This window comes from Cetorhinus maximus, chromosome 16 (genome assembly GCF_964194155.1).
Source record: "Cetorhinus maximus chromosome 16, sCetMax3.hap1.1, whole genome shotgun sequence".
Taxonomy (NCBI): Eukaryota; Metazoa; Chordata; class Chondrichthyes; order Lamniformes; family Cetorhinidae; genus Cetorhinus; species Cetorhinus maximus.
In genome coordinates this window covers 17,278,724-17,295,617 of record NC_135894.1, presented here as the reverse complement: position 1 = coordinate 17,295,617, position 16,894 = coordinate 17,278,724, and the positions used below count along the sequence as shown (strand labels likewise).

Sequence of the window (16,894 nt, the reverse complement as noted above, 5' to 3'; positions counted from 1 at the left end):
AATCCCACCTTGGCAGTTTGGGAATTTTGACTTGAAAATAAAAGCTGGCATCTGTAAAAGTGACTGTGAAGAAGATATTTGTAAAAATCCAGCTGGTTGAGTAAGATTCTTTAGGAGGGAAGCCTGCTGTCCTTTCAAGGCATTGCCTACATGTGCCTTCAGTTCTCCACCTGCATGGTTGATCCTTAATTTCCCTCTGAACTAGCCTAGCAAGCCACTGAGTCGAGTCTATCAGGGCAGCGGGTACCAAAAGTCAACACTGCCAGTGACACCCAAATACTGAGAATGAATTTTTAAAATTGCACATTCAATGCAAAGTGTCAATTTTGACCTTTAATGGACAGAATTACATTTGTCTATTTAAAAATTTAAAGGAAAGTTTTGCATGTTTGTAGTACCTTGGATTTAAAAACAACATAACACAAGTCAGGACACAGGTTTTGTCCCCCAGTTGGAGCTCTTGACCTTGTTGTGCCATCAGGGACAGAAGTTCAGAAGAAACCAGAGACTTCTGTTGAGCATGGCAGTGGGAGTGATGGAAGCGTTTGCAAAGAGCCAACAGTGAATCAGCTTCCTTCTGTCTTGGCCAAAAGACAGTATATGGGATGTAGGAACTGAAATAAAGCAGAGAGATGAACTAGGAAAATGTGTGAATGCTAAAACTGAAAGGGAAAGGCAGAGTAAGGCTTTCTGTAGATGAGCAAAAGTCAGCATTCAGCCCTTGGAGACTGTGTAGTCAGTTGGATTATGGGTTACCTGTACCTCGACACCAGTTAGCTGTCTTTGCTCCATATCCCTTGATACCCTCACCCAACAAAAATCTGCATCTGCGGGCTACCTGTTGGTCAAGGTCCCAATACCTGTTGGCATTGCAAATTTGAGAGGTCATATATGAACAGAGGAACACAGGAGCAGTAGTAGCCCATTCAGCCCCTCGAGCCTGCTCCGCCAATCAACTTGATCATGGTTGATCATCTATTTCAACACCATTTTCCCGTGCTATCCCCATATCCCTTGATGTCATTAGAATCTAGAAATCTATCGTTCTCTAACTTGAAGATACTCAATGACTGAACTTCTATAGCCTTCTGGGGTAGAGAATTCCAAAGATTCACAGTCCTCCGTGAAGACATTCCTCCTCATCTCAGTCCTAAATGGCCTGCCACTTATTCTGAGACCATGTGCCCTGGTTCTAGACCATCCCCCCCGCACCCCCAACACACACACACACACACAAACCCACCCCCCTACCCCCCACCCCCCCACCCCCCGCCGACCCCACCCCGAGAGCCAAGGGAAACATCCTTTCTGCATCTACCTGTCTAGCCCCTTAAGAATTTTAAAGTTTCAATGAGATCACCTTTCATTTTTCTAAATGCTAGAGAATACAGGCCCAGTCTCCTCAATCTCCTCTCGTAGGGCAGTCCCACCATCCCAGGATTAAGTCTGGTGAACCTCCTCTGCACTCCCTCTACAGCCAGTAGATCCTTCCTTAGGTAAGGGGTCCAAAACTGTACACAATACTCCAGGTTAGGTCTAACCAAGGTTCTATACAATTGAAGCAAGATATGCTTACTCCTGTACTCAAATCCTCTTGCGATAAAGGCCAACATATCAGAACTCTTGAGCTCTGAAGGAGGGTCATATGGACTCAAAATGTCAACTCTTTCTCTCTCCACAGATGCTGTCAGATCTGCTGAGTTTTTCCAGCATTTTCTGTTTTTGTTTCAGATTTCCAGCATCCGCAGTATTTTGCTTTTCTCTAAGAAAATGCATTGGCCATATCATTTCTAAAGTTACTATTACATTGCTTTCCTACGCATTAATCCTTTGAGTCCTCAAACATCAGTAAAACTTATGCCTCCTATGTGGGACCTTATTGAAAACCTTCTGAAAATCCAAATACACATCCACCAGTAAAATCCTCAAAAAAAATCCAACAAGTTTGTCAAACCTGATTTCCCCTTCATAAAACCATGTCCACTCTGCCCAATCAGATCATTATTTTCTAAGTGTCCAGTTATCACACCCTTTTTTAATAGGTTCTATTATTTTCCATACTACTGACATCAGGGTAAAATACCTGTCCTTAACTCAAAGAGCTCTTGGGTCAATTCAACCTGTCCAAATCCAGTCACTTTCCTGACAACAATACAAAACGTTGCTAAGGAAGTGAAATCACTCACGAAGTACACATTGATATAAACTTCCGGAGGTCACCTGTGAATTTTAAAACTAACATGAGAACAGTCCCGAAGATAAGTAGCTAGGAAAAGTAATTGGCTGTTCTGTAACTCTGGCTCCAGCCTTACCCAACTTCTGATATCTCCTATTTTATCTCCAGCGCCTCCTATTTAAAGGCTGGAAGGTAAATTCTTCTTTGCTGATTGGCCATCTGTTATATGCCTCACTTGATTTTTCTTTCCACTCTACCTCAGTAGAATCAACTCCATTCATTGTCTGACTGGGTTTTCAATCTGTAAGGTTCGTGTTGGTTTTAATCCTCACTGCCTCCAATATTGAAGCTACTTGTCGTTCCCCATTTTCCCACTCCCTCCTTTCTTAAATAGTGGGGTTACACTTGAAACCTTCTGATCTGCAGGCACTGTCCCAGAATCTATAGAATTTTGAAAGATGGCCACCAATGCATCTATAATCTCTATAGCCACCTCTTTCAACATTCTTGGATGTAGCTTATCAGGTCCAGGGGATTTACCAACTTTCAGTCCCATTAATTTTTCCAATGCTACTAATAATACTAATTTCTTTCAATTCCTCATTCTCACTAGCCCCTTAGATCTCATTATTTCTGGGAGAGATTTCTTGCACCTTCCTCCATGAAAACAGACACAAAGTAATTATTTAGCTTCTCTGCCTTTTTCCTATGCTCCATTATAAATTCTCCTGTCTCTGCCTGTAATGGACCCACATTTGTCTTTGCTAATCTTTTCCTTTTTGCGTACCTATAGAAGCTTTTACAGTACATTTGTGCGTTTCTTGCTAGTTTACATTCACATTCTATCCTCCCTTTCTTCGTCTTCCTTTGATAAATTCTAAAATGCTTCCAATCCTCAGGCTTACTGAAATAAAAGCAAATACTGCGGATACTGGAGACCTGAAATAAAAACCGAAGTGCTAGAAAAACCGAGCAGGCAGTCTGGCAGCATCTGTGGAGAGAGGAACAGAGTTAATATTTTGAGTCCAATGTGGCTCTTCTTAGGAACTGAACATCCCTTATAAATCAGCACTACCCCATGACCTCTTCTTTGTCGCTTGTCCTTTCTAAATGTCAAATATCCTTGAATATTCAGTTCTCAGCCTTGGTCACCTTGCAGCCATGTCTCCGTAATGGCAATTAGATCATACCTGTTTACTACTATTTGTGCCATCAATTTACCTACCTTGTTGTAAATGCTACATGCATGAGCGTGTACCTTTAGTTCTGCCTTTTTAACATTACTCAATTTTTTGACTCGATTTGATGTTGGCATTTGTTTATGCTGCCTTCCACTTATGTTTACTACTTTTCTACTCCCCTTTATCAGCTTGTTTTGCTATACTCACTAGCACATGGTTCTGGGAGTAATCCTGAGATTACTGCCTTTCCAATCCTGCTTTTCAATCTCTTTCCTAGCTCCCTAAAATCTGCTTTCAGGGCCTCCTCCCTCCTTCTACCTACGTCATTGATGCGAATGTGGATCACGACCTCTGGCTGTTCACCCTCTCCCAAAATGTCCTGCAGCCCCTCATGACATCCTTGACCCTGGCACCAGGGAGGCAACTTAGCCTCCCATAGTTATGTCTTTGGCCGCAGAAACACCTCTGTTCCCCTAACTATTGAGTCTTGTATCACTATTGCCCTTCCACTCTTCTTCCTCGCCTCCTGTGCAGCTGAGCCACCCTTTGTGACATGAACTTGGCTTTTGCTACACTTCTCTGAGGAACCATTGCCCTCAGTAGTATCCACAATGGAAAACCAGTTTGTAAGTGACATAGACTCAGAGGACTCTTGCAGTACTGTCTGGCAGTCACCCATTCCCTCTCTGCTTCTGTGCTCCTAACCTGCAGTGTGACCAGCTCCTTAAATGTACTGTACACATGGTTCTCAGCTTCACAGATGCACCACAGTGACTCCAGCCGTCACTCAAGTTCAGGAACCCGGAGCTCAAGTTTCTATAGCTGGTGACACTTCTTGCACATGTTCGTCGATGCCATGTGAAGTGTCCACAACTCCCACATGCCACAGGATGTACATTCCACATGGCCAAGCTGTCCTGCCCTACCTTCAGCTTACTTTCGGACTATTTATTATAAACTGGAGATTAGAAAGTAGAATTTCTCACCTTTACCCACCAATCAGCTCCTTCTCCTGTGCCTATAAGGTAGGTACTTAAGGGTTATGTAAAACTTTTACGTTTTTCTATAATCCTGCTAATTACACACCTTTCCTAAAAGTAGGGAATTAATCTAACTTTTTGCACACAGACTTTTACAGTGGATACTCACTGACCAATAAGTCTATGGCTTTGCCGTGATGTCAGGTTTTTTTTCACTCTTCCTTCAAACTCAGTGTGGGCCGATCCAAGCAGCTGACTGGTGTTGCCTCTCCGACTCCCAGATACAAAGTTAAATGAATTTTGCAATTAAAAATATATTCCAAACAGCCATTTCTAAAACTTAATTCAATCTTAGGTAATATTTGCCAAAGAAAATAAAATCTGGGGCACAACTGAATTTCCTCAGAACTTAGTAAAATAGCCACATTCTGGCCAGAAAGCGTTTGGTTCAGCCAACCTTGTCTTTCAAACTTCCATTCGGATCCTTAGGGCAATTGTGGAACAGGGTCCAATTTCCACTTTCCTAACTTTTTAAAACCCTGCCGCTATCTCTTATTTTCTAATTCCATCAGCCTCTTTATTAAACTCTGACTAATTGTATAACTCCTTCAAGTGCTGTGTTGTGTAGTTTTACGTTTCTTCACGTACGATTTCCTCATTTCGCTTCACTATTCTGCAAGAAATGTTCTAGGTCAGCTTACTCAGTAGTCCAATTTCTGCCTAATTAGCTGAGAAGATTCCACTGTCCCTTATTTTGTCCCAAATGTTTCAGTGTTTTATACAACATTACAGCAGAGAAAATATTCTTCCTTTGTTTTTCAAGTCAGCAAGTTGCAGCTTGCTAAACAAACCTGCTTCCTGCAGGGATTATTCCAATAACAGATACATGTCAAGTTGTAGCCAGCACCTTCTCATTTAAGCATAAGGTTTCCAAAAGGATTCTCATAGCTTCTTAGCAAGTATATCGAGAATAAAATATTTGTATCTAAGTCTGACTCCCCTCAACATTTCTTTCTCACCTCCCTGGATCTAAAAACAAATGCACATAGCTTCAGTATAAACTGGCCTACTTGATTTATTTTTTGGTCAAGGCTGCTTTTAATACTAATATCTTACCCTCCCCCTAATTACAGGCCAGATAAAGACTGGAAGCAACCAGAGGTTTATAGTGGTTGAACTCGGCTATCTAGAACATGCAGTAAGCATGCTCATCATCATTCCCAGTGAAAAGAGAAAACCCATCTCCTCTGTAGAGCCTCACATCACAGCTCACACACTTTCAACATGGACCAACAGCATGAGAAGAATGAAAATGGAAGTTTTCTTACCGAAGTAAGTCTTCTCCGTATTACATCTCTCAATGGCATCCTCAGTAACCTTGATGCATTGCACCCTGTAATTGCAATTAGCGTCAGTAATAGATTAATAAATTTATCAACTCAAAATCTATTTCCCATCAAAATAAAACTAAACTCTTGCGGTGACTGAACCGCGAAGCATGACAATACTTTTCAAACCATCTCCCACACACACTGAATTGAAAATGATAGACCATTCATGCATAGTGATAGGGACTTCAATTTTAGTCTAATTTTAAAATGTAGTGACTGCTGAATTAAGCTTCTGATGAGCTTCCAAATTGTGATAGTCATTTCAGTGCCTGAGAGATCCACTTATGAATGATTACATCTTAAATATTGATTTATTTTTGGATATTTAGGCTTCCTGACTATTCAATTCATTCAAAGTTATCTTGATTAATTAACAACTCCTGTGCTTCAGATGATGCTGACTGGGCTGAAATATTCTTCAGCAGTCTTTCCTGCTTTAGGAATTACACTGGTTAATTTGTGATCATTTTTGTTGAGATTAACATTTTCCTCAGACAATATTGTAAAAATTAGACCAATACATCAACAAGTTCTGTGTCTACTGCAACTGTTTTATTTAGTTTTTGGGAAAAGCAATAGTATATTCATTTATTTCTTCCACAATAGATATGTAATTGAAATCTTTTCTTATAACTAAGATTTCATTGCACTCATTTTTTTGTTTAGTCTGTGTTAGTCATTACTTTGAGTAGTGTACTTTGCGATGGATTATTTTTCCGCTATTTTATAGGCAATGCCACTGATATGACTCCCAGATCAGATGTAGCACAGCAAGATGGAGAGCAGAGCTGCCTCCACCCTGCCCCAAACCAGTGTGATATTTCCATTCCTTGCCCAAGCCATCATTGTACCACTGAATGAGATTGCCAACTGCCAACAAATTACATGATGTTTCGCACATTGGATTACTCAAGATCCAAGAACCAGCAGGGGCAAGGATGAATTTTGTCCAGTCAGCATGGGCTAGACTGGAATTCAGATCAGCAAGGTGAAAGGATAATACTATAACTTATAGCAACACCAAATCCTGAAATTTCATTTTAATTTCCTTTTGGTCTATCCATCCACCTTCTCGTTCACCAATGGGACAGTCAATCTGCTCTTCAGCCCTCCAAAGAAATGTGCACAAAGACATCAAGGCCATTAGTCATTGAATTTTTTTCCCAGCCCATAAAGCCTCGATCTCTTAAGAAACACACCCTTTACAGTGCAGGAACCATGGCACATACACATGTTTTAACCATGCTGAATTGGAGTACTGGAACAACTCTGGCAACATTTTGTTTGAGGATCCAAGAACATGTTCCTCTTTCTCAGTTTTATCATTTTATTTGTTCTTACCCCAGATCATACACCTCTAGTACTCAAAGCAGGTATGGATAATATGCATAATCCCAGACTTAGTCCACCAGTAGAAGGTGAACATCAGTGGCAAGGGGATTATCTACTTTTCTTTCTTCCTGCAGGGAATCATATGCACAGCAGAGTGTAAAGTAGGAAGTCAGTGAGATGAGAGAGATCAAACCTGTATACGACCACTCTATGATTTCACACACTGAAATACTGATGTTATTTTAATGATCCTCAATTTCCAACCAGTCATTTTCTAACTAACAAAGCTGACAGGTTCAGATCACCCACCCATTTTAAACCATACCCCAGCCTTACTTTCCATTGAAAGAGTTTAGGTTAAAATTACTCTCACTGTCTCTTTGAGAGCATTAAACTGACTGTATCTTGTCCCACTTTTAACACATAGGTTTAAAGTGCAAAATAAGTTTAACCTCAAGACGGTGCTGACCACTTTGGGAATCACTGACCTCTTCAGTCCCAGTAAAGCAGACTTCAGTGGAATTTCTGGTAAGCCACATTTTAACAACAGACTTCTTTTAATATTCCTGTATAGTCGTTTAAACAATTTGGGTCTCCCCATTTCAAAATCTTCAAATCATAACATATGCAAAGAAATGATTTAGTTGCTGCTATTTTAAGTATCCTTTTCCAAGGTGAATGAAAACAAATGTGTTTCTGGCCAATCAATGAAACAAAAAAAACAAGCTCCATTTTTAAATGCAAAATATGATTTTGAACGTTTGAGTGATCATTTGTACTGCTTCATAATTTCAGAGCAGGAGAAACTGTTTGTTTCTGAAGCTATCCATGAAGCAAAAATAGAAGTGACAGAGGATGGCACCAAAGCTGCAGCTGCCACAGGTATTTACTGTTTCAAAAGAGGATTCCCAGAGTACTGAGAACAAGTTCCTTCCACACCACGATTCATCTGAGATGTACAAAAGAACAAACTTGCTCCCTTACATTGGAATGGCAGATGCATTGCTCAGAGATGATGAGAAGCCTCATCATGTGTTTTCTGGAAAGTTAGCATGTTAAATCTCCTTTAAACCCGCACTGTCAACCATAGGTAGCACTCTTGCTTTGGAGTCAAAGTCACGGGTTCAAGTCCCACTCCAGACACTGGAGCACACAGTCTAGGCTGATGCTGTGGTGCTGCACTGTCAGAGATTCCTTTAAACTATTTCAAAGCCCTTTCTGGTGAACACAGACGATTATGATCCCTTGATGCTATTGTGAACAGCAGCAGGGAGCCATGACCCTTAAATAACATCACTGAAATAGATCATCCGGTCATTTATCTCATTGCTGTTTGTAGGATCTTGCTCTGTGCAAATTGGCTTTTTCCCCTGTGGGAGGGAGGAACAGTCAAAACAACATTAAAATTCCGTTAGTGGCAGAGACCTAAAAATAATCCTGTCTCATCACTAGAGAGAGTGTGGGATGTGCTGCAGGGGAGTTTTTTTTTAAATGTTAGTTCAAAAAGTAAAGCTGACACAGCGACTGGGTAGAAGGGAAATGAAGGAATGCACATTTAACATTGAATATAATAAGCAAATGTAATGGATTCTCCTCATCTGTCCTGTATACACAATGACCTTTGCCATGTAGGAAATACATCTGGTCAAATATGCCAAGTTTAGTGTATAGTGTCAATTTAGCTTATAGACAAAATAGAAAAGCTGAAAATTATAGAAGACAAAATGAAGGAAGTGAAAGGGATGAAGGAAAGATCATTCACAGGCAATGTATTCATAGGACTGACTAACAGGGCAATTTGCATCTAAACGAAAGAAAGCTCAGCTGGTGCAACAGAAAGCTGTGTGGGGGAGTGACTGCTTTGGTTTCTATTCTCATGTGGGGAGAATTCACTTGTGTGGAAAATGTGAAAATCAGGTTCACAGCCAAATACCCTTAACCAAGAAGCCTGTACTTAGGGAACAACACTCGAGTGAGGCATCAGAAGGTTGGTAGAACCCACAGAACATCAGATTCAAAGTGACAGGCATAGAGAGAGAAAAAAAAATTGAGAAAGAGAGAAGAAACAGTTAAAAGACAAATGCAAATGTAAAACAATAACAAAAATTGCTGGAAAAACTCAGCAGGTCTGACAGCATCTGTGGAGAGAAAGACAGAGTTAACGTTTCAAGTCCATATGAAGAAGTCGGTTCTGAAGAGTCATACAGACTCGAAAGGTTAACTCTGTCTTTCTCTCCACAGATGCTGTCAGATCTACTGAGTTTTTCCAGCACTTTCTGTTTTTGTTTCAGATTTCCAGCAACCGCAGTATTTTGCCTTTATGCAAACGTAAAACTTGAGTATTAAATGTTTCTTAAACCTAGAAAATAAATTTCACAAACATTTAACCTACAACCAAAGTATTTTGAATGAACCTATTCTCACCATATATCTCGTAACTACCTTCCATTCTGTTTTAGCTATGGTTTTACTGAAAAGGTCTCGAGCCCTTAAATTTAAGGCTGACAGACCGTTTTTCTTTCTACTGCGGCATGCCAACACAGGTAACGATATTTATATTTGTATTGCTTATTATACACATTGCTGCTAATACAACTAATCTTCAGCTGTAGTATTCTTGTTCAAATTAGAATGTATTTTACACAGTTATTCAGGCGTGCAAACAGCAAAAACGAGCATGACAACCTCTCCCTATATCACACAATGTGCTCAATTCTCAGCCAGCTAGAAAGAAATTAATATAGATGCAATATAAATTTAAGTTGTTGTCCCTAACATCGAAGAACATGTCAAGACACTTCACAGGAGCACAATCAGACAAAAATGGACACTGAGCCAAAGAAGCAGATATCAGCAGGGTTAACTAGACTGTTGGTCAAATGAGGGCTTTAAGGAGGGTCCCCTTTGAGAAAGCTGGAAAGGTTTGGGGGGAAACTTGCAGATCAAAGAACTTTGGTAGCTTAAGGTGTGGCTGCCAATGGTGGGACAAAGGGAAGAAGGATGCACAACAGGCTACAGTTGGAGAGAGACAGTGCTCTCAGGAGGGTTGTGGGGCTGGAGGAGGTAAGATAGAGAAGGTCAAGGCTATAGAAGGATTTAAACAAAAGGATAAGAATGTTAAATTTGAAGCATTAAGGATTGACAGTCAGTGAGCAGAGAGTTGATGGGTGAACAGGACTTGGACCAGGATAGGATATCAGCAGCAGAGTTTTGGATGAGCTCAAGTTGATAGAGGACAGAAAGTGCAGGATGGGAGACCTGCCTGAAAAGCATTGGAATAATCTAGTCTGGAGGCAACAGTTGAGAGTTTCAGCAGCATGTGGGCTGAGGTGGGGGCAGAGGAAATCCCAGCTAAGTTAGAAAGATGTGGAGAAAACTACATGATGTAGTTTGTGGGTAATTCTCAATGCAACACTGCGCCAGGCTTTGAAGGTGGACTGATTATACTGGATGTAGGACAGAAATGAACACAGCCATACTACATTGGAATATGCTCTTGCTTAAACCAATTTTAATGTGAAGTTGGTCATCTTTCAAAGATGACAATGGAATGAGGGCCACCCATCTTCTTGAAACTGTAGGTCTCCTAGATTCCCATCTTGATAAAAAGCACTTTGCTCCTCACATTTTCACATCTGCATTACTTAGAATCATACAGCACAGGAGAAGGCCAGTCGATCCATCATGCCTCTACTGCTTCGTTAAGAGTTATCGATTAGCTCGAGCCACTGCCCTACATTTATTTTTTAAATGGATGCCTAATTACCTTTTGAAAGTTATTGAATCTTCTTCTGGTATCTTTTTAGGGAGTGCATTCCAGATCATAGCATGCCTAGTTGAAAAAATTTATCTCCCCCCTACTTTTTTGCCCACTACTTTAAATATGTACCCTCTAGTTACCTTTACTCTTGCCAGTGGAAACAGTTTCCCTCATCTACTCCATCAAAACCCTTTATAATTTTGAACAGTACAACTAAATCTCCCCATAACCATCTCTGCTCTGAGGAGAACAATCACAGCTTCTCTGGTCTCTCCACTAAGTCCTTCATCCCTGGTACCATTTATAGTAAACTCCCCTCCATCCTCTCCAAGGACTTGACATTGCTTCTAAAATTTAGTGCCCAGAATTGGAAACCAGACCCTAGCTGATGTCTAACCAATGATTTATAAAATGACTTGCCCTATTTTTATGTGGAGTATAAAATTCATCATGTTCATGGCAATTGTATCAGTTACATCTTACATACAGACTGCAATCAAATCAAACAGTTCATCATTTGCAGTGAAGCTCAAAAATAAAACTTCTATGAATGAAGCATATGACTTAGGAACAGGAATAGGCCTTCGGGCTTGCTCCGCCACTTAAGATCGTGGTTGATCTGATTGTGGTCTCAACTCTACTTTCCTGTCTGCCCCTCAACTACCCAGTCAAAAATCTATCCAACTCAGCCTTGAATAAATTTAATGACCCAGCCTTCTGGGGAAGAGAAGTCCACATTTGAACAACCCTCTGAAAGAAAAACTCTCATTTCCACCTTAAAAGGGAGAGCTCATATTCTAATACTGTCCCCCTACTTCTGGTCTCCCTCACAAGAGGAAACATCCACCCTATCAAGTCCCCTCAGGATCATATATGTTTCAATAAGATCACCTCTCATTCTTCTGGATACAGGCCCAACCTATTCAACCTTTCTTCATAGGATAAACCCTTCATCCCAAGATTGGGTTGAGTGAATCTTCTGAGCTTCTAACATAATTATATCCTTTTTCAAATAAGGAAACCAAAACTGTACACAGTACATCAAATGGGGACTCACCAAGGCCCTGCACAGCTGCAGTGAAACTTCCTACTTTTACATTCCAATCTCCTTGCAATTAACAGAAACATTCCATTTGCCTTCCTAAGCACTTGCATACTAACTTTTTGTGATTCATGCACCAGGACACCCAGATCACTCTATACCACCAAGTTCTGCAATCTCTAACAATTTAAATAGCATATTGCTTTTCTATTCTTCCTACAAAAGAGAACAAGTTCACATTTTTTCCACATTATACTCAACTCCCTTCCACAAAACCATGTTGTTTCATAATGGATTCTAGCAACTTGCCTATGACAGATTTGAGGCTCGGTGGCCTATAGTTTCCTGCTTTCTATCTCCCTCTTTTCTTAAATAAAGGTGTTACATTTGCTATTTTGCGATCTGCTGGGACCCTTGCAGAATCTAAAGAATTTGGAAGATAATAATATATGCTTCTACCGTCTCTGCTGCCACTTCTTTTAAGACTCTCAGATGTAGGCCATCTGGTCCTGGGGACTTGTCAGCCTTTAATAGTGCTCCCAGTTCCTTTTCCCTGGTGATGGTGATCGTTTTAAGTTCCTCCTTCCCTTTCACCTCTTGATCAAGTATCTTTGGGAAGTTTTCCAAGTCTTCTCTAGTGAAGACCGACACAAAATACCTGTTCAACGCCTCCACCATTTCCGTTACCAATTTCTCAGACACACTCTAGAGGAACAACATGAGCTTTAGTTACTCCTTTCCTATTTAAATACTTGTAGAAATTCTTACTATCCGTTTTTATATTACTAGCTTGCTTTCTGTCATACTCTACTTTCTCCTTTCCTTTCAGTAATTCTTTGCTGGTTCTTAAAATCCATCCAATCTTCAGATGTACCAATAATCTTTGCAGATTTGTAATGTTTCTTTCAATTTGATACAATCCTTAACTTCCTTATTTAGCCACTGATAATGCATGCTTCTCAAAGAGTCTTGCTTTCTCACTAGGTTAAATCTTTGCTGAGAGTTCTTAAAAATCTCCTTAAAGTATGTCACTGCATCTGTACTATCCTACCTTTTAACCTAGTTTTCCAGTTCACTTTAGTCAGCTCTGCCTTCAGACCCTGATAGGGTTAAAACTAGTCTTAGATCCACACTTCTCCCCTTCAAACTGAACATGAAATTTTATCATATTATGATTACTGTTGCCTAGAGGCTCCTTTGCCACGAGGTCATTGATTAATTCTGTCTTGTTGCACATTAACAGGTTACATTACATTACACATTACCAGCGTGCTCCCTGGTAGACTCTAGTACATATTGTTCTAAGAAATTGTCTCAAGTACACTCTATGAACTCATTTTCCAGGTTACCTTTGCCAATCTGATTTGCCTAATCTACATGTAAAGTCACACATGATTATTGCGCTACCTTTTTTTATATGCCTCATTTATTGCTTCCTGTAAACTCTGTCCTACAGTGTAACTACTGTTTTTGTTGGAGGGGGGGGGGGGGGTGGAGAGAGAGAGAACCTATAAACTTCTCATAGGCTAATAACTGCGGTACAATAAGTAGCATTCTAATTGTTCAGGCTGATTGAACTTAGCAATTTTGATTATAAACATGTAAAATGATAAATATTAATATTGTCCATTTAATTCTACAGGAAGAATTCTTTTCATGGGCCGAGTGATGGATCCTCTTGAATAAACTCATTCGGAAGTTTTTTTTTGCATTTTAAATTTAGAAATAAGATTTCTGGCCTTTTGGAGAAATTTCTAGACCTTTGTATTTATTAACTTTCTATCTCATCAATTTAAATAGCAAATAACAGTCTAGCTGAAAGAGGGATTATATATTTACTATACAGATGTTTTGTTATATAAATTTTGTGAGACAAGCTAAGCTTGTATGCATTTATACATCCATCCTTATTTAAAATGACAGCATTGTAATGTTAAAGAATGCAGCTAACAAGAATGCACAGAACATAATAGGTTCCATGAATATTAATATTTTGGCTGATCACTCCCCTGCTTTTTCAACACTTGTTCAGGTGTAAGTGCTATTGACATGCAACAAGGAGTAAAATCACCATGGGAATTTTACATTGTTAATACATTATGTGTCATTCCCTCCGACACACACTTCACTTTAAACATTCAGGCTTACCTCATATAAAATGGGAAGTTCAATCCAATTTTTATGCTACTTGTAACTATATATTATGTATACTGCCAATGCATCATTACACAGCTGAGAAGATAAATGGTCAATACTTGTAAATGTTGCATCCACTCCAGCAGGCAGCAATTTTCTCGTTGCAGTGGAGTCGATCACTTCACTTTTACTTGGGGATAAAAGCCACCCAGAGTCCGGGAGGCTGGTTACATATGCAAATGAAAACAATACAATGTAAAATAGATTTTTTTAATGCAAGAAATAGTAACAAAGGCATTTTAAATAATTTTCAAAATATGGCCATTTACAACACACAGTGTTCCATTCAAAAATAATTTGCTATAGACAAATCTTAGCTTTAAGACAAATGTCCTTATATTGTGTATTCAGTTTGTTTGGCAAGGGCCAGTTCCCATGGATTTACTAGAAGGGTTGACCTTGGGAAGCTAAGCCAGGCTAGAAGGAAACCGTGACAAAATGTAGACAAGACAAAAACACATTTCAGAATTCATCGGACGCAAAAGACATTTCCTCATATAATTCCAATGCAACATAAAACCAAATTGGGTTCACTCTTTTGCCAAAATGATCCATCCCATCTTTGAAACAAGCTGCTTCAACGCAAAAACAAGGGTTAATTACAGAAAGCAAATGTTGCTACAAAATGATGCGTTTCAGAGGGTAAAATAACATACAAGTCATCTACTGGGATAGTGAAGTGTCTCTTGCCCAGTGTGTTGAATATGTTGTATAAACATTTTATTAACCAAGTGGTAGATACACCATCAGGTGGCACTTTTTAAAAAATACTCCTTTTGCCAAGGTCCAGATAGTCTATCTGTGCAAAGAAAAATTAAGCAAATTTTAGCGTAGACGAGGTGAGAGAACAGTAAAAATAAGCTTGAGATATCCAAATGGGGCTTTTTTGATTGCTGTAGGAGAATACCAAAAAGAGTCCAGTCTCATGGTTTCTCAGGATTCATTATCGGTTATTGATATGATTTACCCGACTGGATTTACTTTGTATTTCTTCCAAAATTCCTTCAAGCTCTTCAATTAATACTCGTTTTTTAAACCTATATGATGAAAGAAAGAAAGAGAACAACATTAGTGTTATGCAGCCACGTGCTCATCCCATATCATACATATAGATAAAAGAGCATTAGAAGTGACATTTGGATCATGAACAGCTAAAAAATTCAAAAATCTACATTTCTCCCATCACCATTAGCTTAATTCCCTCTTTCAGCCTCATTGCCACCAATTGTTTTAACTGTTGGGCGTTATACATCACACACTAAGGTTCAGTTTTCTGGCCACTGGGCAGTACAAAGCAATGTAATAAGTCGCCCTGGTTAACTTTCCTTCTCTCTACCCATTTACGTCAGGGTACAATTAATCTCTGGTACACCTGCTCATCAGGAATCTCAATCACTTCATGTTTTCTTCAAGACAATGAGGTAAATTGCATCTCTTCCTCATTAATCTCCCTTCTCCCCAAAACACCAAAACCTGTTAAGACACACTTCTCAAAGTTCAAGCCAATTTACTTGCTTTGAGGCAAGTAAATGCCTAGGGCTCTGGCTTTTATAGGAGTTGACTCACCCTACTCTGCATTTACACATAGGACAGCATAACCTGTGGGTGCAACAATACTATCCCTCGTGACCAAAAACTGGCCTATCACACGTGTACTCCTTTAATATTCGTGGCCAAACAAGTGAACAATCAGAAACAAAGTTTGATTTGGTAAACTGCTTCATCAATTGGTACATTTTACCTGTGCATAATACTAAAGTGAAGATTGTGCTTTCTTACTTCAGTGGGTCATCCCACTGGACTCGACAACATGCCCAGCATTTCTACACGGTCAGGGCAAAAGACCTGTTTCCTCTTTCAAAACCTGACTGACTGCTGTTGTTTTCCTTCCTCTCTTCACAGTTGGAAAGATATCCAAATCCTTCCAACACAACAGCCAATCAATACTGAAATGACCAAACCTAACTGCTTAGTGCCTTTTTTGAAAAAAAGACGACACTTTGGCTCAAAAGCCCAACATTGAAATTAACTATTTCAAATCCTGAGGGAAAGAATATTAAAAAATTACAAAATATAACAGCTTTCCTTGGCATTCTTTGCTTCACTGTTATGACAACATTCATTGGCACTCCCAGGGAAGGAACCCTGCTATAGGCAACCATCTGGCCCAGCTTACCTATCAAAGGCTAACCTCCTTAGAATCCTCACCATTTCTCTTACCATTCTGCACCATTCCACCTGCAAACCCAGTTAGATTAATCTAAATCTGCCAGAATCCCTCCCTCACAAGGCTCCGCCATTCAGGACCTCAAAACAAATCTATTCCCAGAAACCTGACTGACGGGCAGTGACTCCTCCCTCACTGAAACCTCCTGGCTTGCTTTACACTCCATAGCCTGAAGCAAAGGATAATTTTCACTTTAGTTTCTGGCCCTGCTGCTCTGGCAATTAAAATCAGCTCACCCTCTTCCAGCCTCCCAGGGAAAAGAACAAACTCCTACACAATCATTAATTAAATATAAAATTCCAGCTCATTCCCCTCAGATCACTATTGGACTGCTCAACTCTTTTACCATCTTCCATGGAATCCCACATTCTCACCAAATCAATCTACCACCATCAACACTTTAATTCTCACCAATCACCCATCTTCTCCCAATCCCCCTTCCACCAATGCCTTCGATCCTACCAAATCACGCGGCACCTCTCATCCAGCTGGCCGGCCAGTGCAATCCCTGGAAGTGCTGCTGTGAGAAATATTTCGAAGAGGAGTTATTCTATTTGGTCTCTAGGACAACTGTCAGATGGCAGCAGTGCAGCATTCTCTGGAGGTGGT

General features: G+C 39.9%; 2 protein-coding genes across 2 annotated transcripts in view; one reads left to right on the top strand and one right to left on the bottom strand.

Annotated features, from left to right (window-relative positions):
* The window catches only part of serpine3 (serpin peptidase inhibitor, clade E (nexin, plasminogen activator inhibitor type 1), member 3), a 33,492-nt gene extending 19,006 nt beyond the window's left edge, over positions 1 to 14,486 (top strand). Inside the window, exons 5-9 of the mRNA XM_078559426.1 lie at positions 5,471 to 5,669; positions 7,488 to 7,588; positions 7,856 to 7,942; positions 9,520 to 9,603; positions 13,505 to 14,486. Coding sequence (XP_078415552.1) covers positions 5,471 to 5,669; positions 7,488 to 7,588; positions 7,856 to 7,942; positions 9,520 to 9,603; positions 13,505 to 13,548 — 515 coding nt within the window. The 3' untranslated portion in view covers positions 13,549 to 14,486. The remainder of the gene's footprint in view (positions 1 to 5,470; positions 5,670 to 7,487; positions 7,589 to 7,855; positions 7,943 to 9,519; positions 9,604 to 13,504) is intronic.
* The window catches only part of LOC144691381 (integrator complex subunit 6-like), a 107,442-nt gene continuing 104,802 nt past the window's right edge, over positions 14,255 to 16,894 (bottom strand). The window contains exon 18 of the mRNA XM_078559424.1: positions 14,255 to 15,095. Coding sequence (XP_078415550.1) covers positions 15,002 to 15,095 — 94 coding nt within the window. The 3' untranslated portion in view covers positions 14,255 to 15,001. The remainder of the gene's footprint in view (positions 15,096 to 16,894) is intronic.